Source organism: Aquila chrysaetos, chromosome 1 (genome assembly GCF_900496995.4).
Source record: "Aquila chrysaetos chrysaetos chromosome 1, bAquChr1.4, whole genome shotgun sequence".
Taxonomy (NCBI): Eukaryota; Metazoa; Chordata; class Aves; order Accipitriformes; family Accipitridae; genus Aquila; species Aquila chrysaetos.
In genome coordinates, this window is record NC_044004.1 from 33,041,103 (window position 1) to 33,064,589 (window position 23,487).

The 23,487-nt window shown below is 34.7% G+C and overlaps 1 protein-coding gene across 1 annotated transcript in view; it reads left to right on the forward strand.

The window, feature by feature from the left end:
* The window catches only part of TUSC3 (tumor suppressor candidate 3), a 135,638-nt gene that overhangs the window by 48,559 nt on the left and 63,592 nt on the right, over positions 1–23,487 (forward strand). The window contains exons 2-5 of the mRNA XM_030023149.2: positions 3,547–3,716; positions 14,004–14,121; positions 16,541–16,681; positions 17,245–17,385. Of these exons, the coding sequence (XP_029879009.1) occupies positions 3,547–3,716; positions 14,004–14,121; positions 16,541–16,681; positions 17,245–17,385 (570 nt within the window). The remainder of the gene's footprint in view (positions 1–3,546; positions 3,717–14,003; positions 14,122–16,540; positions 16,682–17,244; positions 17,386–23,487) is intronic.

Consider the following 23,487-nt stretch of genomic DNA (forward strand, 5'->3'; position numbering starts at 1 on the left):
CATCTATCTGTAAAGTGTTACAAATCAGAAAGCCATAAAATATAGGATATTCCACAGACTTCATTGTGAATTCTGGAGCTGTCAGTCCAAGGTCTCTTCTATCAATTACTCTCTGCAAAAGGAGACTTTCTGGAATAAAGTAAACTAAAAAGTGGTAGGATATCTAAGTGCAGTCAGTTACCTAAGAGAAATCTGGCCTATAGCAGAAAGTTTTATGATATATGTGATTATCTGCAATCTAATCAGTGATAACTTTCTATTTGAAAAAAGTAGATTTCTTCAGAATCCAGTGCAGCAAGTAATAAAATCTTACCTAGTGACTTTATACTCCTGAAGTACTAGCTTGATTACCTAGTGTAGTAAACATATTAATTTAGCTTAGTTACTAGCTTTTTACCTAGTGCATTTAGAAAAAGCAAAACAAAAGATCCAAGCGTTTGAGAACATTATGGTGAACTTCACAGTATTGCACAAGAACTATGTGAAGGTGACATTATATATGGCTGAATCTGAAGGAATCAAGGCATTTGTTTATTGGCAACAGGCTTCCAAGTAAAACTTTGTGTGAGTCTTCTCTGAGTAAGACTCTTCTGATATCACTGATTATTTTGTAGAAACAAATTATATAGCAGTAATAGAGCTGGTATTTTTCTCCCCTGTTTTTTCTGTCAAGATCATGCTTTTGCTTTAATACCCTTAATGAATGATACTTCATGGGTTTCTATATCTTTTCTCAGAATAAGGCATATTCTGAAAAGTCTTTGGTTTTCTGTACTGAGGAGGATATTATGCATCCTTCCTGTGTTAATTTAAAAGTTATGTCTTTTATTAGTTCTCTTTGTTTTATCTTTTTGTTTCAGTTATTAAAGCTTTTGGAAAATATGAGTCCACATCCTTTTTAGCTCCTTATGTTTTATTGCACATTACCAACTGGAGTGCCTCATGCAAAACTAGTGAATCTTTTGAAATGAACAGAAAGATTTAATCCGGGCACTGCTAATCCAAGGAAGTCTTACAAATGAATAGACTTCATTTTTATGTAATCTCCTTTATGATTCTTTTTAAAGAAAAGAACTTACATAATATCTTTTTGAAGCAAAACTACCCAAAACATGTGTCATTTAGCAGAACAAAAAATATAGTATTAATTGATTCATTGGTATTCTCATGATAAACAGAGTTGTAATCTCTCCTTCACATTTGTGATTACAAATCTCAGCTAAATTCTGAGAATAGGAATGAAAACCTAAAATAATGGTTTTTTTAAAGGCTTTATAGAGTTAAATAAATGTGGCTCTCTCAGAACTGTTCATGATTTACGCTGATCAAAGCTTCTTTTGGACTCAAAACTTCTGATGACCAACTGTGCCTTATAAGGAGCTCCAAGGGGCATCATCTGCTAATTTTTAAGATGGAAGATCTGACAGGCTGTCCTGGTTTTGGCTGGGATAGAGTTAATTTTCTTTCTAGTTGCTGGTATAGTGTTATGTTTTGGATTTAGTATGAGAAGAATGTTGATAACACACTGATGTTTTCAGTTGTTGCTAAGTAATGTTTAGACCAAGTCAAGGATTTTTCAGCTTCTCATGCCCAGCCAGCAAGAAGGCTGGAGGGGTACAAGACATTAGGAGGGGACACAGCCAGGACAGCTGACCCAAACAGGCCAAAGGGATATTCCATACCATGTGATGTCATGCCCAGTATATAAACTGGGGGGAATTGGCCAGGGAGGAGTAGATCGATGCTTGGGGACTGGCTGAGCATTGGTCAGCGGGTGGTAAGCAATTGCATTGTGCATCACTTGTCTTTCTTGAGTTACATTTCACTCTCTTTTTGTTATCTTCCTTTCCTTTTTTTTTTTTTTTTTTTTTTTAAATTTCAATTATTAAACTGTTCTTATCTCAACCCACGAGTTTTACTTGTTTTCGATTCTCCTCCCCATCCCACCGGGGCAGAGGGAGTGAGTGAGCGAGCAGCTGCGTGGTGCTTAGTTGCTGGCTGAGGTGAAACCATGACACAGGCAAAATGTAATTTTCCTTTATCCATGTAGTTCAGTCCTTCCTTCCCCTCATATATCTATCTATACTCTTATTTATAGCCTTACTGATTTTTCAAAATGTTACTAGATGAGCTAATTTTTCTATTTCATTCCGTTTTTTTTAAAAAGTCCTACAAAAGCCACCTTGTATCCTTGCTCAGTTGTTACTGCACAGTATTTGAGTTTTATCCTTGCCTTGCCTGTCATCATGTTCTCTGTCCTCAGAGCATCCCCATTTCCATATGTTTGTTAAGCTAGTTTATTCTTCCCTTCCACTGCAGACCCTCATCAGTTTGTATAACCTTTCATTAACTCATGAGTATTTTATCAGAAGTCTCTCACCTTCCAGTTTTCTGAACTCAGTTTCTCTTTTGTTTGGTGCTCCTTCTTCACTTCCAGTCTTTGTTTCTGTCTGTCCCCCTCTCTGTCCTTCCCACCTTCTCTCAACACTCAGCTTCTGTGCAAGTTGTACTATTCCAGTTTTTTCCACTCTTCTTAGCTCTTATTTGATATAGGCAGCTTCCACAGTGTCCTTGAGCAGGAAACTGAAGACTTAAAACAAGATGGATTGTTGCATTCATCCTGATATGCTGTAGGTGTAGATCCACCTGCTCTAGCATGGTCAGTGCAACCTCACTGAACCTAGGTAATTTAGGAGACTAAAAAGTCTCTGCTGAGCATGTGTGACATAAGGCTTACTTGATTAAAAAAAAAAAATAATTAGATAGATTTTCATAGGAATAATTAGATGAATGTATTTAACTTGAGGGCCATCTTGTAATATGTCTCAGCCTGCTTTTCAATCATTCATGTGACGGAATGCTTTCATGCAAAAGAAAAGCCACACACAAGCAAAATTTTTTTTTTTCTTATACACTTATAGTTCAGCCAACATATTTTCGGGATCTCAATCTTGAGATCTCGTGTGTTGATCTCATAACAGAATGTGCCTAGATGGGTTTATAAGACAGTGCATTCCTGTCTGTAGCAAAATATAAAACTTACATTAATTTAAATTCAGTATGATACATATTTGTAAGGAAATTCTGAATGTAATAACTTTTTCTTTCTCTTTGTACCTACATTTTTCTTTCATTGTAATATTTGAGTGACTGACAATATCCTGCTGTGATTTTTACTAAAAAGAATAAATATAATGTAATGCTGCATTTTCTAAAGCTTCCAATTTTTAATGAAAGTAAATGATTGCTGTACTGCTGTCTTGTATTTAGACAGTCAGCCTTACTCTACTCCTTTGCCTTCGGTAGCAACCTGTTTGATTTCATTTTATGTATCCTTTCTGTTTAAGACAACATCGATTTATTTTTTTAAAATACTTAAAATTTACTTGTCTACATAGAAGACTAAATTGTGCTATAAGCTATATAGAGGTACCCCCAACCTCCTGCTTAAGTCCATAGGAGCTCTGAGGATGCAAAGGCAGAATATAGGTACGAAGTGCTTGAAGTTTAAGCTTAAACATTCCTCATCTTTGTCCTCAATTACAGAATCTTTTGGCTGAGAAGGTGGAACAGCTGATGGAGTGGAGCTCAAGGCGCTCTGTTATCCGCATGAACGGAGACAAATTCCGAAGATTTGTGAAGGCTCCACCTCGTAACTACTCTGTGATAGTGATGTTCACCGCTCTCCAGCCGCAGCGGCAGTGCTCTGTTTGCAGGTAATTTATACCTTAGTGATATTTTTCATCTTCCTCGCCACAGTTTTCAAGTGAACATTTTAATCAATGTGCAATATACTGAGTAGAATTGTTCTTTGCATGGGACAGATGCTTACTGTTTAACAGGCTCATGTGTTTTTTACATGATGTTTTCAACTGCCTTTTAATCTATATGTCAAATTTTAGAAGTCTTCCTAGTTTTGCGTTTTATTAAATTACAGTTGAATAGAATGTACAGAACTGACCAAGACTTTCTCTTTAAGAAATCTGCTTTATTTTATTATCAGTCGACCATGATCTTTCCAAAGACGTTTTGTGACAGAAGTGATTCATTGCCATCTAATAATATGACACTTCACTGGTTTCTTCAGTTAAGAGATGTCCAAGGCTCTGATGCAGATGTGAGTTACCCCGTGATTTCACAGCTTTGGACAGTTCTTACATGGAAGTACATTCTTCCACGAGGACGTGCTTGTTGTGGAATACTGTCTGGCACTGCACTTTGATATGTTCTGGTGGCTCCTATTAGAGTACATATTAGAGTGGCTCTGGTATTCTTCTAAGTTCAAGATCTTTCTCCGCAAGTTCCTAGTTCAGTAAGTTAATCCCAAAATGACTAATGATAGACATGGAAATAGGGCCAAGGGACTGAAAGGTAGTCATGCATTTAATTACCTTACTAAATCAGAAACTGAGCTAATAAAACCTTCTTCAGCCAAAATATGCATTAGAAATTATTATGTTTAGTAATAGGTGGGATTATTGTGCAGGGAGTTCTAAACAGTATTTAAATAGGCAGCAAAATATTCTGTAGAACTATGAAATACATAAGCTTTATATGAAGAAATATTATTTCTTGGTTTTAAATAGGTGTACCTTAAACAATGCACAAAGTTGGTAAATATAGCAGCTTGTTAGCTTTCTTGAGTGTTGGAATGCGACATTTACAATAGAAACTTCAACTTGTGTATCTGTAGTCATACATGGTTTCTATTAGGGGTTTTTTTTTATAGATTAATTTTTTGTCATTGAAGTCAGTTGGTCAATTTTGAGGGAGAGTATATAAATTACATTCCCATGAGCTCACCCTCCACATCTGAACTGTGAAGGTGAAGGAGTAGGTACAGAAGCTTTCTTAAATCAAAGGAATTTTTTCTTTAAAACTTCCAGCACTTGGTTGCTATATTTCTTCTTTGTGTTGCCAGAGTTCAACTTTAGGAGATGAAATAGGAGTTGAAAGTTTACCATATTGTTTTAAGTCATTCCTTATTTTCCTACCCAGTAGATAAAGCTACAAGAGATGTACTAAGTTCAGCTTTATAAGGGTCAGTGTATTCATCATTATAATGGCCATAGCAAATTCTTTCCGTGTGTTATGATGTACAGCTCTTTTGTAGGGCATGTGAAAACAACATAAATATTGCTGTTAAGGAAGTTAATTTTGCTTACAACTGTATATTGTTTAAGGAAGTTAATTTTGCTTACAACTGTATATTGTTTACTGTACTGAAAAAGAGCTTATAAACTTCATCCTGTAATATACCAGGCTAGCCATTTATGTACAGAAGCAACTGAAAATATTTAAGCATAAAATGAAGGAAAAAACCAACATACTGCTTTCAGTTGAGTTTGTTTAAATAAATGTGAAGGTGTGATCCACTTTTTCATGTGAAATAAAATGAATTTAATGAGGTTGATCGTACTGCACATAAAACCATTATCAGGAAAATCAATATTTTCAAATCAATGGCTAATTAATGGACAGGAGCACTGAAAGGATATACAGAACTGAAATGCATGCATTACTTTATTGTTAGCTATAGACTAGCCACTTTGCCTAAAGGAAAAATAGATTTTTAACTTAATCTGTAATGTTGTATGAGGATGCTTTTGTCTAAGATTTAAGTTAATTGTTACTCATGAAAATATTTTCAGAACAATTGCATACAAAAAAATCAGTTTCATACTTCAAATACAAAAAAATGACCTAGACTGAAATATTTGACTTTGAATAACTTTGTCATAAGAATTAGTACTTTTTTTTCTCCTAAAAATTAAGCCTGGTTAGTTTATGCACCACAGGATTATCTAAAACAAAAAAAAGGAAAAGGTTTTGTCTTTTCCCTTTGGTGGCTAGATTTGACATTTCAGTATTTTATCTCTTCTAAATGTCCAGCTTTTAAAGAACAGGGGCACAGTATTTTCAAAAGGCAAAAAAAAGGTGTTTGTGTGCTGCTGTTGCATAGAGCTACATCAAATGCTCAGCATGAAAACCACAGCATTATACAAAAAAAAAAGATAAATAACAGGATGGGGAGCAATGGTAGGAAAAGCGGTCCTCTTCTGGAGAAGAGCAGTGAAACCTGATCATCATTAGAGCAGGCCATTGCAGATTTGCATATTTGAGGCCAGAAGAGATCATGTGTGTCCTATCTTGTTAAACTATATTCTTTGTGTATCTGATTTTGCATTTGGTTATATTTAGAATGTTTGTTGTTAAAATGAGCCCCTGCTTACAGTAAAATCTATATGACTTTTCTGGGAGGTTTTTTGAATGGTTGTGCCACCAAAGATGGAGAGGTAGCTTCTTGCATTCAGAAAGTTAGTGTCACTTTTGGCACTCTTCAAAGTGAATGCAAAGTCAGTTTGGTGCTCCAGGTTCTCTACCAGAGAACGCTACTGTGCCTGTCCATTCCTGAAAAGTGCTGTAGTTTGGACTTTGTCTAGAAGGTATGAAGGAAGGATTTTTTCCTCCTTCCCCCATCCTTTTTAATGCCGAAGAAGTTCCAAATTTTGGATAAAACTTGGTTGAGGTGATCTTAGCCAAGTTTTAAAATGCTTGGAAGCATGATATTTAAACATTTTAAAAAAGTCTTACCTATCCATATAGCAAGGACCTACACGTGGAACACTGACCAAATTTGTTTCAGAGAATCCAAGGCTTTTCTGTGTGCAGCAAGGAGGACATTGTAACATCAATCACATAAATCATTTAACAGTTATGATTTGTGAATGTATATGGCAATAATACCAACTTACTCTTAAAAAGCCACATACAAAGAAGTCCCTGGGACTCCAGATATTTAGATGAAACTTTTGTATGTAAAAAAAATATCCTTTCAGTCAAAGGATATCTTTTTTCAGTAAAACCAAAGTGTATTGTGTGTTTTGTAGGTATTCTCTAGCAAAAGTTACTTAAGATCTTTTTTTCGAATGGAATGAGAAGGGTTTCTTTATCAATACAGGAGATGAATACATAATCTTATGTATCATCTTGAGAAAGATCAGTTAGAAAAATTTTTGAATGCTTTGTTTGCCAATTTTTGAAACTTGCCTGTTCATCCAGTTCTAGGCTTGTTTGTTCCTGATATACATCATATTGTTGCATTTAATGCTTTCCCTTTACTTAATTTTGCTTGATTTCCTTCTAATTTTTTACATTATCCCTTTTCAATATATACTTTTAAAAGTTAGAAATATGTCTGCATTACTGATCCGAATTTGTTCTATGCCCAAAACAAATTAGGTTGATTTATAGGTGTTTCTAAAAGACAACTACCAGGTTGTCATCTTTGAGACAGATATCGGTTCTGTATTCATCTTAATGAAATATTTTCACAAACTGTGGACTGGAATATATATCCATAGGCTATCTGAATCAATCCAGTCCTAACACGTGAAGGCTTCTGTAAACCAACAGCTCTGTATACATGTTAGTAGTGCCTCTAGTCATCCCTCTTGAGCGTTTTTCAAGGAAATTCTGTCTTTATCCTAAAGCAGAATTTGGAGTACAACATTTCCATCTAGCTTTGTGAACAAGAAAATTTCAATTTTCTGTTCAAAAAAAGCTATTGAAAGCCATCTGATGCCTTCACAACTATGTAAGCGGTAGCATAAATGTCAGTTTTCCTATTGACCCAATTGTTTAGGTTCAATATGACATAGCTGGTATTCAGAGATGAATTAACCATAACAGATTAGATATCCTATGTGCTCTTGAATGTGAAGTCATTGGTGGAAGTGGGATGTGTTTCTAACAGTTGAACATGTGGGGTTTTTTTCCATGCATGTTTGGAAACGTGTTTGATTAAACAATTTTGGTCCCAGGAAATTAAACTTGGTTAGTCTTAATTGACTGTTCTTGGTGTATATATTCTGCAACAGCATATTGGAAGCAGATCCTAAAGGGCGCTTTGATGCACTGTGATGATGAATCAGTTTGGATTTTTTTTTTTTTGTTCAGATGAACAGTCAGAACTAATCTAACTCTGAACAGTGACTCCTTGGGATATAAGGCCAGCTTCACTTTTTCCTTTGTGCTTGGGTATTCACTCAGCTAGATAGTTTCTCTCTGTTACCACGTCAGTCACACTACTGAAAAAAACTACTTGTATATTTAAGAAGGAGAACAAAAGAACAGTCACTTTGACAGCAGCATCTTCACAGGGATGAAGAGACTGCTTCTCAGCCTGTACTTTGTATTGCATCCCAGCAAACAGTAACTACTAGCCTGACTTGAATGCATTTTTGGGTGAAAATTCTCTTCCAGCTTCTCTGCTCTTTGTCTTCTTGCCTGTACTTGGAATCTGTTCCCCCATTTTATTATCACTACATTTTCCCAAAGTGATCAGCACCATTTTACCAACCAGACTTCAACGACCCCCCCACTCCACTTGATTGAGTGTTAGTGTTTTGATTTTCAGCTGCACATGGGCTTTAGCTCTAGCCTGCTGAAACTATCACTGTGCTTACTGTTCCTCTGCATCTTTCATTGTTATCATTAACTCGTTCTTTTTTGTTTGTTGCCGTACTATCTAATCACTCCATAAGCAAATTATATGAGGTCTTTTATTTTACTTTCTAAGCTCTGCTTCTCTCATCTCACTGGCAGAAGCAATCATCTCTGCTTTGCATGCAGGTACATATCAGAGATGTCTTGTTTGTTGCCAAACAGTTCACATTTTTGTCTGGTTCATTTTTCAAATTCATTGTTGAGGTATTTTCATTTAGGAAGGGATATCTCGGTCAGAGAAATGAAACTGGTCACTTGTGGGTTTTTTTTTTTCCCCCAACAGCTGAAGCCCATCAACAAAAACATGTATATTTGGTTTCATTGTTTTTTTTCCTTAGTGTTCCTTGAAAAGATCAGAGCAGTGTCAGAGGCTAAAGATGCTAAGTTTCAGTGGATAGGGTCTATACCTTGACCTGTGCCACTTTTTTTTTTTTTTAATGAGATAATGGTTAAAACATGTAAATTAGACATGTACATCTCTCTGTGAATTTCAAGCTACCTGAAACAAATTGATTTTGGTTTGCTTTCTTTCTACTATGCTTGTTTATGCCTGTGAATTCCTAAATATTTCTTTTAAAGATGTAACTGAGCCTGTTTGAATCATCGCAAATCAAGATTAAAGCCTACAATTAGCGTCGTAAATGATCAGGAGAAAAATGGGGAAATGCAACAGAGGAAGACTATAGTAATGGCAGGTGACCACTTGTGGAGACAAACTTGTAAACCGCACAAACTGAAAATTGTGTTGTTTCAGTCCTGGAGGATGTTGAATAGTATTTTACTGTAGAAGTAACAAATCTGCTTCCAGATTCTGGGAAAACACAGTTTTGCAAAGACAGTATTTATGAAGAAGCAGCTAGAAGTGGCTGGTAATACAAAGGAATTTGTGTAGCCAGTAATTTTCTTCACCCCCATGTTGACCAGACTATTGCATTTTTAAAAGCGTCAGAAGTTTCATTATATTGAAAGGAGCACTGACTACTCCCATTAGCTAAAGTTGTGTGTGTGTCTATAAATACATATGTGTGTGTAAATATACCTATATATACATAAAATATATATGTGGGACATGAGGGAGATAGGTCAATTTTGCAGGTGTGGCACATATTTTCTAAAGACTTCTTTTATTTCATTTGAGTGACAAGGCTGAATTCTGTCAGAAATTATTAATGGCATCTATTGGAACAAGCTTGTAGTGACTGCAGAAAGCCTGCTGCAGAATGAGCTCAGTCAACTGCTTAAGCTATTCCTTCTGTATTTCTTACAGGATTATATAAAAGGTAAGTTATAATTCAATGTATAGTTTGTGTATTTTTAAATTTTGAGCTTAATGTAGTGTGTGTTTCATAAAGGGCTCTGAATGTAGCTGCTTTCTGCTGTTGACTCACGATGTGCAAAAGGAAATGACAAAATATTTGAGAGAAGAGATTCCACATAGTTTTATTAACATCTACCCTATCAGTGAGACCTTCAAGAGGAGGTTTTTAATCTAGAAAAGAGAGTAATTCTCTTGGTTTCCCTGTTCAAGAAGATATCTCAGAAAACTGTTTTCAAGTAGCCGATCAAAGAGTAGGTCAACAGCAAAAAGAATTCTGACAGTCAAGGAGGTGTCATCAGAAAGAAGAAACAGGATCCTCTGCCTTTCAGTTTTTTTTCTGGTTGATCAAGAGCAGGTAGTGAGAAAATCATTGACAGGTCTCTTAGCTGTACTGAGAGGGAGTTATCTTTTGAACTTTTGTTCAAAGAAGGAACAGGAAATGTGGAAGGAGCTGTTGAAAGTTCTGCAATTGCTTTTCCAGTGCACTTTAGGATCTTGATAGAAGTATTGATGAGTCCTGTTTAACAGGCAGTAATTTTATACTTGAATCATAAGAGACTCCTTATTCTTCCAGTGGTCACAATTTCTTTTTTTTTTTTTTTTTAACTTTGCAACTTCTACAAAATATGATCTTGTAGCTTCTTTTCATCTGCAGAATATTGAAAATTTCATGGGATGCTGTAAATGGAATAGCATGGATTTTAGCTTGCTTTCTCCTATTATAGATATCTAGATTGCATAAACAGTGTAGTTTTCAACTAGTGTCCATACTCTCTTCATTTTGTCGTGTGTGGTGAATTTTCTCGACACATTTGTAGATTCTTCAGTGCTTTTCATCGTGACATTATGAGTCACCCTAAACAAAAATAAAAGCAAATAAGCATTCTGAATTTATTATCTTCTAAATACTGAGAAGTCGTCAAAATATGCACTTAGCTCCTTCTTCTCTTCATTTTGGGAAAACTATTCCAAATAAAAAACAAAAGTTGTTTTGGAGGTAGATTGCAGCTTTGGTCACAATTTAAATAAACAGATAAATAAGAGCAGGTAGGTGACCTGGTAGTGCATTCTTTGCCAATTGTACATTTGTAAGTGTTTTGTACAGTCCCTAATGTGCCAAAAAATAATGCTTTACTGCGTTCTTTGGCAAATAATTCCACAGTCTCTTTTGTTCTTCTAATATTCTGTTTGTGTTTTCCTTACTATAATGTTGGACTAATAGAATCAAATTAATCTAATTTAATGTAGCTCAAGCTATACAAATCTGACTATCTGCCATAGACACCCACATATTTAATCTTTTTAAATAAAACTTTTAATATTTCATGAGCACCTCTTGCATAATGGAAGAAATTTTTGTAGAGCATTTGCTTAGCAGTTTACTTTTCAGTATGTTGCATTTTCTAGATAAATCTAATAGTAGCATTCCCTTTTGATATGGCCACTATTTTCTAGCAGCTGGTTAATATTACTGTTGTTATTGCTGTATTCCTGTATTGCTGTTATGATGAAATTCTAAAGAGGTGACTGTAGCAGCAGTAACATTTAAATCTTCTCCACCTACCAAAAAATCCTCTCAAACTAACAAGAGCAGTCCTAACATTATTCTGAGTTGATACCAAGTGTAGTTCTGCCCTATGCTTTTATAGTATTTCATATAATTATTGTAAGAATTTCATATAATTAACATTACTTCATAGAACCAAACTGATAGAATTGATATTAACTAATGATAGAGATAGGTAGATAAGAAGTGACAGAATTGATATTGCCTGATGTTAATTGGAGGCTGCATTTTTTTTCAGCCAAGTGCTTATGCTTTTTACCATTATTCTATCTGAAAAGGAGTAATCAACACTACAAAAAATTATTAATATGATTGTATCAGCTTTGTATCTATTGGCTATTATATAGTGGACTGTAGAATGTTCTTCAGTTCTGTATGTGGAAATCTTGTAACTTTGTATTCCTGCCCCTCCTTGTTTCACTTCTGCTTCTCCACATCCCTCAAGAGCTTCTGCTGTGAGGATGTATTACAGAATGCTTTGCTATCTTCAGTGTGAGGATGAAATTGTGCTTTGAATCTCTTATAGAAAATCTAAGACAACCTTTTGCCAAATGATACTTTCAGAAGTATACTTTCTACCTATTAAATTAATTCAAAATAGTTCAAAGATGCAAAATACGTGGAGATCAACAGGAACAAGAGTCTTCTCTCAAATAGTGGGGGTATAAATGCAGTACCTGAATTTCCCAGAAATACTGTTTCATCACAAGTGAAAGGTAGACTAAGAAGAGTGATGGCATCAAGATGAAGTGATTTTTATCATCTTCTTATAATAAAAATGGTCCAGCTCTAATATAGCAGATTTAACAGAATAGTGCCTTACAGCTATTACTTAAGATTTTACAGCATTCCTTTGATGTTGTATGACTGCCCTCTTCAGGATGACAGTGAATACGTTAGTCTACTTAATCTTAGTATCTGTTTCTAGAAATAACCAATCTAATGCCTAAATCACATTTTTTTTATAATTGCAAACTTTGAGTAAGTGTGTTAAGTAGCAAATTTTACTCAGTCAAGTAATTAAGGGTGAAAGTTGTGGGGTTTTGTGGTTCATAAGATTTATTCTTGGGGGGCGGGGGGTAAGATCATAAAATTTCATTTTAACTTTTTTTTTATGATAGATTTTTTCGTGTACAATATATATGCATTGGTACAACACAACTCTGCTGGAGTTGTATGTAATATATTTCATGCCTAAGGCTGAGCTCAGATATGAGGAAATGGGGAAGGTCTTATGACTTCTGTGGTCCTGTCATCCTATTCCCCCTCTTTGTTCTCTCAAAATGCAATATGTGTTATGTGTGTTTAGTGCAGAGTTTCTCTTGCAAAAAACAGATTTTTGCATCTACAGCTTTTAAATAAACAGCGTTCTGCACCATCAAACATGTGGAACTGGTTTTATAGAAACAGTGTTTCGACAAAAGCTGCAGGATACATTTATTCATCTACTATTCATCTACGTTCATACTACTTCTGCATCTTACCACATGCAAAGATAGGTTGCCAAGTGGTAGAATCTTGGTTTGGACTCTACAGCAGATATGAATAATTAGTAATATGGAAATAATTAGCAAAGGAGCCTGTGTAAAGCCAAAAGTACTGCAAGGATCCTTTCGAGTTTTTTTTTTTTTTTTTTTTTCTTTTGTTTTTCTGAATTATTCATTGATACAAATTTGTCCTGTAGAAGAACCTGTGGTTTTATGGTTCTGTGATTGTGTGTTTAGAGAACATCTCTGCTGGTAAGGATACCAGAATTCTCCTGGAATTACTTTTCTCCTTTCCTCTCAGTGCAGACAGGGCAAAGTTGTTTGTTTTGTTTTGGTGTTTTTTTTTTTTTTTTCCTTTTAAAATGAATGAATGAATGAACAAACAAAATCCAACCAACCAAAAAAAAACCTCACCTGAATATAGAGCAGTGAGTAAAGCCAAGGAGAGGCTTTCTGACAAATTTGAGTAGTAGCAATATGACTTTCTAGTGATGATAGGAAAGATTATTTGACCCTATATGTTGTACAAAGTTATCCTTTATCACTTTTAAAACAAGTTTTATAGAAATAACCTTGCATGAATTATGCTACTTAGAAGCCTACTCTTCATTTAGTTAGTATCATTTCCCCAGTGCTTAGCAGTTTCTATGGCTCTTTCTATGGCTCTGCTATTTTAGGAAGATTACTACTGTCACATTTCTGTGTTATTTTTCCACTAGTTTCAGAATTCCTTATGCACTGCTGTCTCCAGCAAGTAAATCCTGATATCATACTCAAGGGCCATGTAAGCATCTGCTTCCATGGCTCTGTTAGCAGATTTGCACGACGCTTGCCACTCAGGCCACTCCTGTTTTCTGAGACTTTTAAGTATGGAAAACATTACTTTTTGTTAACATCATCTTGGGATTTCTCTGGTATATTTTGACTTAACACATTTCTAATTTTGGAGAAGGCAAATTTGAAGCGAGGTGTTGGATAACTAGCTGAAACTTTTTTTAATTGCTAGTATGGGTGTTGAGAATGATACTGCAAGTGTAATTAATCTAACAGCTGCAGCTGGTTATAGGATCTTTTTTGCCAGCGAATGCCACATGGATGTACGTTTGTTTCTTTTCCTTAACAGGCAAGCTAATGAAGAATATCAAGTGCTGGCTAATTCATGGCGCTATTCATCTGCTTTTTCAAACAAACTGTTTTTCACAATAGTGGATTATGATGAAGGGGCAGATGTTTTTCAACAGGTAAATGTTGGATACTGTAAAACATTCTTAATTTTTAAAACTACGTGTTGGTTTGCCAAATGATACAAGACATTATTTTCTGTATGTAGGTGTGTACCTCTGTGTTTTGTATTCAAATTCTTCCTGGTTAAAAACACCAGGCACTGCAGTTTCTATGACGTTAGCGAAGACAGATTGTACCAGTAGCCACTTCTAGTATTTTCCAAGTGTAGTTTATAATGTTTGTTTATAGAATACATTATATATATGCAATTTTTTTTCAACCAATTATTAATGTCATTTTTTAGAATTAAGTGCAATGGAACTAACATTTGCATTTAAAGATTTCCTTTATCTTTAAGGGAAAAAAACTCTTAACTAAAACAGCCTTTAATTGCTCTTATGTAATACAATATTCTTCAACTCCAGTGATATTTGTATTAGTCTGGAAGTTCTTCAGGGAAAAGAGAAGAGACTGGTTTAGATTTTATATATTGGCTATGAAGAGTGAAAAATCAATTGTTGGAGAACAGTCTAAGGCCCTGTCTTAAATGAGTAGTCAAGGCAAAACACATCACTTGAAAATTACACTAAATACTGACATGCTTTTCTCTGATATTTATCCGTTGATTGAAGCTAAAAATGCAGATTAAGAGGAGTGACAAGTTTTTAAGTTCTCTGTATTTTTAACCACCTTTTGGTGAAGTGAGTAATTTAAAATTTTCAGGGGAAAACTTTAATATTGATTTTTAAAATACTTAATTTAATAAGTTTAATTACTGTGTTTAGTAAATATTTTTGCTTCCAGTTGACATCTTAGAATGTATTGTGTAAAGAATAGTTATTAATGGATTAAGATTTTGCTTTAAAAATTTTAGTTCAAATAAGCTTTAAAATCATCTTAGATTATCCTACATGGTTACAATAATACAAAATATGTTGTTTGATCTTGCCTGAAGCCAATCAATACATATTAGAATAGTCCAGTCCAACTTATTGCTTGTGTAAAAGGGCACAGATTCAGTTTATTTTCAGGTGGTATGCATTTAAAGTCATGTAGAAGACCAAATTAGATAAAATATATAAGTTTTTGACTGTCTTTGAGAAATACAGTGTTAAGAATAAGTGAAACTAATGACTATTTTAAGGTGGATTTGGGGGAAATGTAGTTCTGACCTTAGGTTTATGTGTGCAAACAAGTTATGTAATACTGATGCCATAGCAAAAAACCCAAAAAAGTAACGTGACTTTGATTTTTCAGCTTTTGCTCTGTCTATAGAGAAATGACAAAGCAGTTGCAGACCACCTGCCCCCAAACTCTATACAATGTCAGAAGTTTTCTGTATCTCAGAATGTTTCTGTATCCTATGAAATGTTTTATTGAACTATTTCAGAACATTTGTCTTAGCCTTTCTCAGAAAATTTTTTATTTCCAAATCAGTTCACTAAAGAAGAGGGCTATTTTTTGCTTAGATGGAAAATATTTTAATAGCTGGCAATTTCTATTGATAAATTCAGTTCTGTACTTGATTAAATGTGATGTTTTGGTAACGTGTTAAAACTCATCTTGCAGGAAGGAAACAAACAAGTTTACTCTGCCTTTGTTACTTAAAGATCTCCATATTGCATCGTCTTTAAGTATTTCCCCTGATTTTGTTTATGTTAATTTTCATTTTTTCAAGCATTTTATTGCACCGTTTCTGAGATGGACTGAATACGGAGGAATTTTATATAGTAAAATTATATTCTCCTATACCACCTTGCAAAGTTGAAGTCAAAATTTAAAGTGGCAAATGTAAATATAAATCTATTTGTTTGTCACCTTTGAGTTTTTTGATATACTGTGAATAGGTCCAGTGACATCAACGCATGGATTAACAGTCATGTAATTTCTAGGCCAAGTTATGTAGTCTAAGCTAGTTATCTAGGCCTTTCTGGATTTAAAAAAGACTTGTCATTAGTGGGTAGTCTGTCTTGAAGCCAGTGGAAGGCTAGAAGAATAGTTTAGTCTAGTTAACTTTGGATTGGTGAGAGCTAGGCAAGAGAAACAATGTCAAGCTATTTGAACGCTTTTTTTCCTCCCTTAGAATTATAACCTGATATACTTTAATAGATGGATGGGTGTAGGGTCTCTGTTTTACTAATTACAGGAAAGTTCTTACAGCATGTGAGAACTTTAAAGCATAAGATACTCTTACTCAGAAAAGCTTGTGGGTGAAATACTCTGAATAATTAAACATCCCAAAGAATCTACTGGAAGGAATATTCTGAGCACTCTTTTTGCAGGACTATACATGAAGATGTATAAAAAGAGAGTAGTGTATGGAGGCAAATAATATTTTTCATGCTAATTAGACTTGTGTTGTCTTATACATAAAAGCTAAACATTTTTGAGGATAGAGTTACTAATTTTTTTCTGCTATGCTTCCTGGTTTTATAGCTGAATATGAACTCTGCTCCGACTTTCATGCATTTTCCTCCAAAAGGTAAACCCAAGAGAGCTGACACATTTGACCTGCAGAGAATCGGATTTGCAGCTGAGCAGCTAGCTAAATGGATAGCTGACAGAACAGATGTTCATGTAAGTCTTTCTACAGTTTTAAAAGTTGAAGCCAAATGTATCTGTATTTGTAGTCTGAGACAGGCTGATGACAAATTCCATCTTTCCTTAATACCTTTTTTCCCTCAAGTGTAGTTTCTAGAACACATAAAAAAAAAAGAAATGTAGTCATGGTACTTGTGGTAATTGCTGCAGTTTGCAGATTATATTCCATTTTTGTTGTGTTAAATTTTATGTAGTCTTATTCTGGATAAAAACAAGCAATGGTATTGTGAAAATTAGTTGTTAATAAGTAAAAGGTGCTTTGCGATCCAAAGGTAGCTGCTTCTAATTCAGACACAACCTGCAAATCCCTTGAAGAAGTAATGTTTTGGAGTTGAACAGTTCAAAGTGATGCTTAAAACATTTTTCATATTATGTGCTTATTGAAGGAAGTACTATTTTTCTTATTTTCTTATTCCCCTTTAGGGATTAGTCTTTCTGACTCTGAAACAAGATTTCAGATGCTCCCTGTTTGTTTATATGGAAGATGATCTGTATGTATGCATTTATTTGCTATCTGTATTTGCATTTATCTTTTCCAGATTAGAGTGTTCAGGCCTCCTAACTATTCTGGTACAATTGCACTGGCTCTTCTGGTATCTCTTGTTGGTGGCTTGTTATATCTGCGAAGAAATAACTTAGAGTTCATCTACAACAAAACTGGCTGGGCCATGGCAGCTCTGGTATGCAGATTTTCCTTACTAATATGCTTTTATTAGTTTCTTATCTTAGCATATGTGTCTTCCTTATTTGCACAGTAAATTAAAAACCATTGCATTAATTCGTTGTTCAGAATGGTACTATCAGACAAAGATTCGTAATCTAGATTTTGGGGCTAATTCTTATAAGCAGCGAGTATCAGTTACTATGAGTGATTCACTGAAAATTAGCAAATTCTCTGATAGTTAGCTGCAGATTTTTGTTTGAACTTTAGCAAGAAAATATTTCTAATAAAAAGTGTTACTAATGTTCACTGCTATCGTTCAACTTGCCCTTTTTTGTAAAATCAGTAAAGTTATGATTGGTTTAGTATGGATATTAATGTCAGACTGTATCACTTCAGAGTAACGAAAGGTTAAGAAAAGTATGTTTGCAAGAAAATTAGAAAAGAACTAAGAAACAAAGAAAAAGATGGAATTCTTTCTAAAACTGGTTTCAGTAGTACTGACCTTAACATTCCACTGTTAACCTAAATGAGAATAGGATGATCTTATAGGGTTAACTCTGAGGAAATTCTAAAACTAGCCAATAGTCTGTTTGAAATATTAGTCAACTAAATACTCAAGGTTGTAAATAATGAATTAAGGTTTAACATGCTTAATAGTGTATTGCAGTGTGTTTATTTATATCATAGTTTTCAACTAACTGAGTAGACTGATGAAAAATATGGACTGTGCAGCATAGTCAGCTGTCTCAGTTTTAGACAGGAAATAGCACGCAAGGATGGTAGATGAAGGTTAAGGTATATTCATAAGTACTCGTTACTCTGCCATCATTGTGACTGACAGAAGAGGAAAACTCTGAGGAGCAGCATCTGAGGCTTAGTGTTCAGGGACATGGAGTCAGGAGCATGTTTATTATCAACACTAGAATAGTGTCTAGGGTTATCAAGTCCAATCCAACATTTTACAGCTTAATAGAGCTCCTTCCTTCTGTATTAGCAATATAGTAATTGAGAACAGTACTTTTTAAAAATGTGTCCATCTATTTTATACATCATAAGCCAAGCTTTTCTTCTTTTTCCATGTAAATGGTTATTTATTCACTTCATCATTTTAAAGACTTTTTCTCAACTTGTGTCAATATGAATTAACCTTTCTTGAAAGCACATGGCTAGGATTGTAGATGGAATATGAGTTTACCTGTGCAGCAGCATTCATATTTCTCATCTAGGCTCCCTTTCCCACGAAAGCTTGGACCAGATGGTCTTTAGAGGTCCCTTCCAATCTGGGCTATTCTATGATTCTGTGTTATTTTAGCTCTGCTAGAAGAAGGTTACTGATATAACCTATAATCATTTTCACCTTTTCAAAGCCACGTGATATTGATGGTCTGCTGTTCTATTCCACTTCAATGAAAAGATACCTTATTTTGTGACACTTTCAACTGATAGGCCCATTGGCGGCCTTTATTACATCTGTTCAACGGTGAAGTTACCTACTACCTGTTGGGCTTTAATTAATTTTTATATCTAAATGATTAACAAGATCTTAAAGCAAGCTCTTTGTTCAGAGTTCCTTAATATTTGGCATTACTCTTGAGTAATGGCAACTGATAATGCTGTTTTCTCTCATGTGCTATCATAGCATTTCCTACTAGTGTGCATGGCATACATTCTTTGTGTAAGCAGTTTGTTAATCTATGCCATACATTGAAGAAGGAATAAAGAACAAGATTTCAAATAAACCACCTACAGGACTAGATTTCAAGTAGAATAATGTTTCCTTTTGATCTAGACAGCCAGGGGCAGAATGTCTTCTTTCTTCCATGATGTCATTTGGAACATCCTGAGCTCTAGCACAGAGTTTTGACAGTTTTCCAAAGTAAGTCTGTCATATTGAGTTCCATGTATTTTTCTAGATTACCAGTACTTTTCAATGATAATACTTTTTAAAGATACACTACCACCAGAAAGCTCAAATTTGTTATGTATCAGTCTAACTTTTTTTTGGACTCCTAATCTTTAGATATCACCTGTGTAAAACGATAATTAGCTCACCAAAATAGATGTTTGTGTCAAAAAACATATAAAGATACATAATCAGTGGTACTTCCATTGTTTAACCATGCAATGTACCTCTGGAGACAGCAATTTTATTCCAATTTAATACCTCAGGGTTTCAGATCAGAAGTTTAATGTTTGAGTGTTTTGAGGGATTGTTTTTTTTTGTCTTGCAGAAGTTAAAAATCAGTTTTTCAAATCAAGAATCATTCTATTACAATCTGTATTAAATAAATAGTTGAAGACATAATTAACTTCCTAATTAAATTAAGAAAATTAACACATAATTGTTTCTTAAAATATTTGCTGTTCTCCTTAGCAGCAGCTGGACATTTTACATCTGAACATAACTGCAAATTGCAATGTAGAAAACTTATAATCACAATCAACTGAACTCCTGTTGACAGGGTCAATGTCCAAATGTGACCAAACATTTAAAGAAATTGTATTAATGCCAATCATCCTGCTGATTGTATTGACAAGCAATAATAGAGTTAAAAAGAATTAAAATGGCATTAATGCCATTTATTGTTGTTGCTCATAATATTTCCTGTAAAATTCTGTTTACTTTAAAAACGAGTAGCACTTAGAGGGTGTTTTAGAAAAAGGTCTTATAGCTGAAAGTATACAGCAATTAATCACGGTGTTGAGCTGATGCTTCCCTTTTTAAATCTTTACTGTTCTTTTGCCTTCACAATGTTGTCAAAGCCCCATACTGCAAAATGATGTTTTAGCAAAGATCATGCAGTTACCAGAAGTCCTTTTGATTTTATTCAGATCTACATGGACATACAAGTTAATGTTCTAAGTTCTTTTTGGTGGAATCAGCAGGGACTGCAGATTGCAGGGTTTTGCACAGATGACCTCAGTTCTGTAAAATGACTAGAATATGTCAAGATCCATAGAAGAAAATGGACGATCATTAATATATTAATATATATTTATATATATAACATTAATTATATATTAATATATTTTCATTCTAAAGTATTGTGTAGTTATGATTCTTACACGGTCCTTTTTTCTACCAGTAAAACTTAGAGCTTCTTTTTTCATAAAAGCTCATTAAAAGGAAAAATGGAGAAGATGGTGTCCAGTTAAGGGGAACGAGTCATGCCTAATAAAATGCTTTTATGAAGGGTATAAATAACTAATAAATACTTAATTTTAAAGAATTATATTCTTCACGACTATTTTTTCCTTTTTGAACTTTAAAAAATAAATTAAACAGGGAAAGCCTGGCAAGATGCATAAAAACTACAGGAAGCCCATGTTTTTGACAGGAGTATTGGCAATTCTTTTGTTCCTTATTGGCAGTTCTTTTTACGGATGTTGCAGTACTGAGAAAGCACAGGAGCTTTCTTCTAAAAGGTACAGTTTTGGGTTTTGATTGTTTTGGGGGAGGTGTACTGCTAGGTAGCCAGCATTCATTAACCATATGGAAAATAACATTTTTCATTTCAGCTGAAACTGTTTCATAGATATCCTGGAATTCAGTAACTGAAAACTGTGTCATTGCAAACAGTCAAGTCTCTTGTTTTCTTTTCCTCGTTTTTTCAGAGCTTCTTAGTTTGTTTTGAAGAGCTTTTTTTGCTCCCAAATGTTGGATATTTTTATTTAAATGAAAAATGGACAGTGCCTCTCTCCCTGATTGAATGATCTGTTCCTAAGAATTAGAAAAAAAATTGCAGCATAAAGTGCCTCTGCTGTTCTTACTAGCAGAACAGAGGATCCCAGAAATGTTGACTGAATTTTTATTTGATATCTCCATTGATACCAAAAAGTTGTCTCATAGGTAATATTTCCAGCACTGTTTTAGGAGAATATTTAGGAATGCAATTTTTAGTGATCCATCTAATGGTTTTGATAGACTTTCAGAAGCAAGACCAGAGCTTTCATCTCACATGTTGATTCTAATGCCAGTTCACACAAGACTGTTGGATTGGTTTTGTCCTCAACATTAGACTGTGCAACAGCAATGCTATTAGCAGTTTCATCCCCTCATTGAAGCACTGCAGATTCTGGTAGTATCTTGTATGCCTTAGGCATTTTCACTTGCAACATTACCCAGAAGACTTTTAGAATGGCAAACCAGGATGACTGAGTCACAGTACATAATATCCCAAAAGATGTCTTTTGAGATCACATCCAAAATTTATCCCCTAGATTATTTTAGACTTTAATTCAAATCCTACTGTTCATCTATGGATATTTTTCCCTCTGACATGCTAGCACAAAGATGAGGAAGGACTTCAGTCCTTAGATTTTTGCAGAGTCCTGTCCTTTCATACTGATAACAAGAAGCAATTCAGATTTTGTCAAGACTCTTCATTTCTTAAGCAGAGAGAATAAAAGGTCAGATGGTATAATCTGGGCAAATTTCTAACATTTTATATAAGGAATTGCTACATTTTAGACAACAGTACTGGTGCTGAGAGTTTATCTGTTCAGTTGGCTAGAATGTGGGCTACTAGGGGGCTTTATAAAGCATTTTCTTTAGCAGGCTGCCACTGTGGTTTTCTGCAGGTAATTTTCACTTTTATTTTATGTGTATATTTCAGACTTGCTTGTATACTTGTGGAATCTGGGAAAGCAAAGTCTGTGCTCAGATTAGAAGGCAGCTGCCTAGGAGTTGACTCTATTGGGCAGAATATGTCAAGTCACTTGAATGAGGAGACAAAGCATGTGTTTACTGTTGTCTTAACAGTTAATGGTTATGAGAAATGTGTTCTGTGCTGATACACTCTACAGTACCTACACTGTGCAGTACATTCATCATCAGTTATTGCTCCAAAAGAGCTTGAAGGGTATCACGGCTACTAGTGGCTTCTTTACCCCCTTCTGGGAATGAGGATAAAAAAAAAAAGTGTTTTATTCAAAGATGCAGGTAGAAAAAGTTATGCTTCTCTACCTGAGTAGATAGACATCTCAAAAGAACAACAATAAATGCAGGTTATTAATTTCCTTTTCTTTCCATAGTTTGAGGTTTTAGAGATGCACAGTACCTTTTAAAGATACAGAAAAACATTCTCTTTGCTTGTGTTGTACTCCCTGTCCTTGAATTGTATATCTCTTATTAGAGATAGTAATAAGTAATGGATCGTTATTTAGAAATTGAGTACAGGTATTGAAGTGCTGTAGCCTTTGTTGAGTACAAAAGCAAAATTAAACTGGATAGAAAAGATTACATTTCTATAAAACAATAATTGTGAAATGGCTAAAACTTACATATACAGAACAGCATAGAAATTAAGTACAGAACTGGCTGCCTGTGTCTCCCCTTTTTTTGAAACTGTGCTTGAATTTAACTATATTCATAAATGAATCTAGAATGTCATTATTTTTCTTACGTTACAAAGTATTTGCCATGTTCTGGGGTCTAAACTAGCAGAGAGAAATCCAATGATCTGCTTTGTATAGTATCTGCTCGTAGGAAGCTTCACTTCAAAAGGCATGCCAAATGGCTTTTTAAGTCTCTAGTAATTTTGTTTAATAAACTGGGAGATAGTGTTAAACAAAACTTACGCCTTTGAGAACGTGATATATTAAACCCGAATCATTTGACAAATCTTGCAAGACCAAGAACAGTCGAGAAATTCTGCCCATGTACCTGTAAAGTTGTGTCTTGCTAGCAATTCTGTGTCCTGGTGGGACTCCTGGTGCTTATTTACCTTGTGTCTGCTCTTAGGAGCCTTGTGGTACACACGCGAGTGTGCCACGGGTGAGCTCAAAGCCGTTTCCCTCAGGGAAACTAAGGCTAAAGTCATGTGCTGTGAAGCTATCAAGAAAGCACCACTTGCAAGTTGTTAACAAGGTCCTTGAGCAGTCCTGTCTACACATACAGCGTACTCACCTAGGACTGGTAGTAGGGGTGAACTTCATTGCTGCTAAAGACATGCTGTGGACATTTGGTCCTGGAACCATAATGTGTTGTAGCAAATCATTGTTCCTTCCCTTTCTATACTACACCAGCCAATAATGTAGATCTACTCTGCTTTTATCATTTAAATGCAGAATAAGCTACCTAAATCTGGAAGCTCTTAAAATAGCTAAACCCTGAACT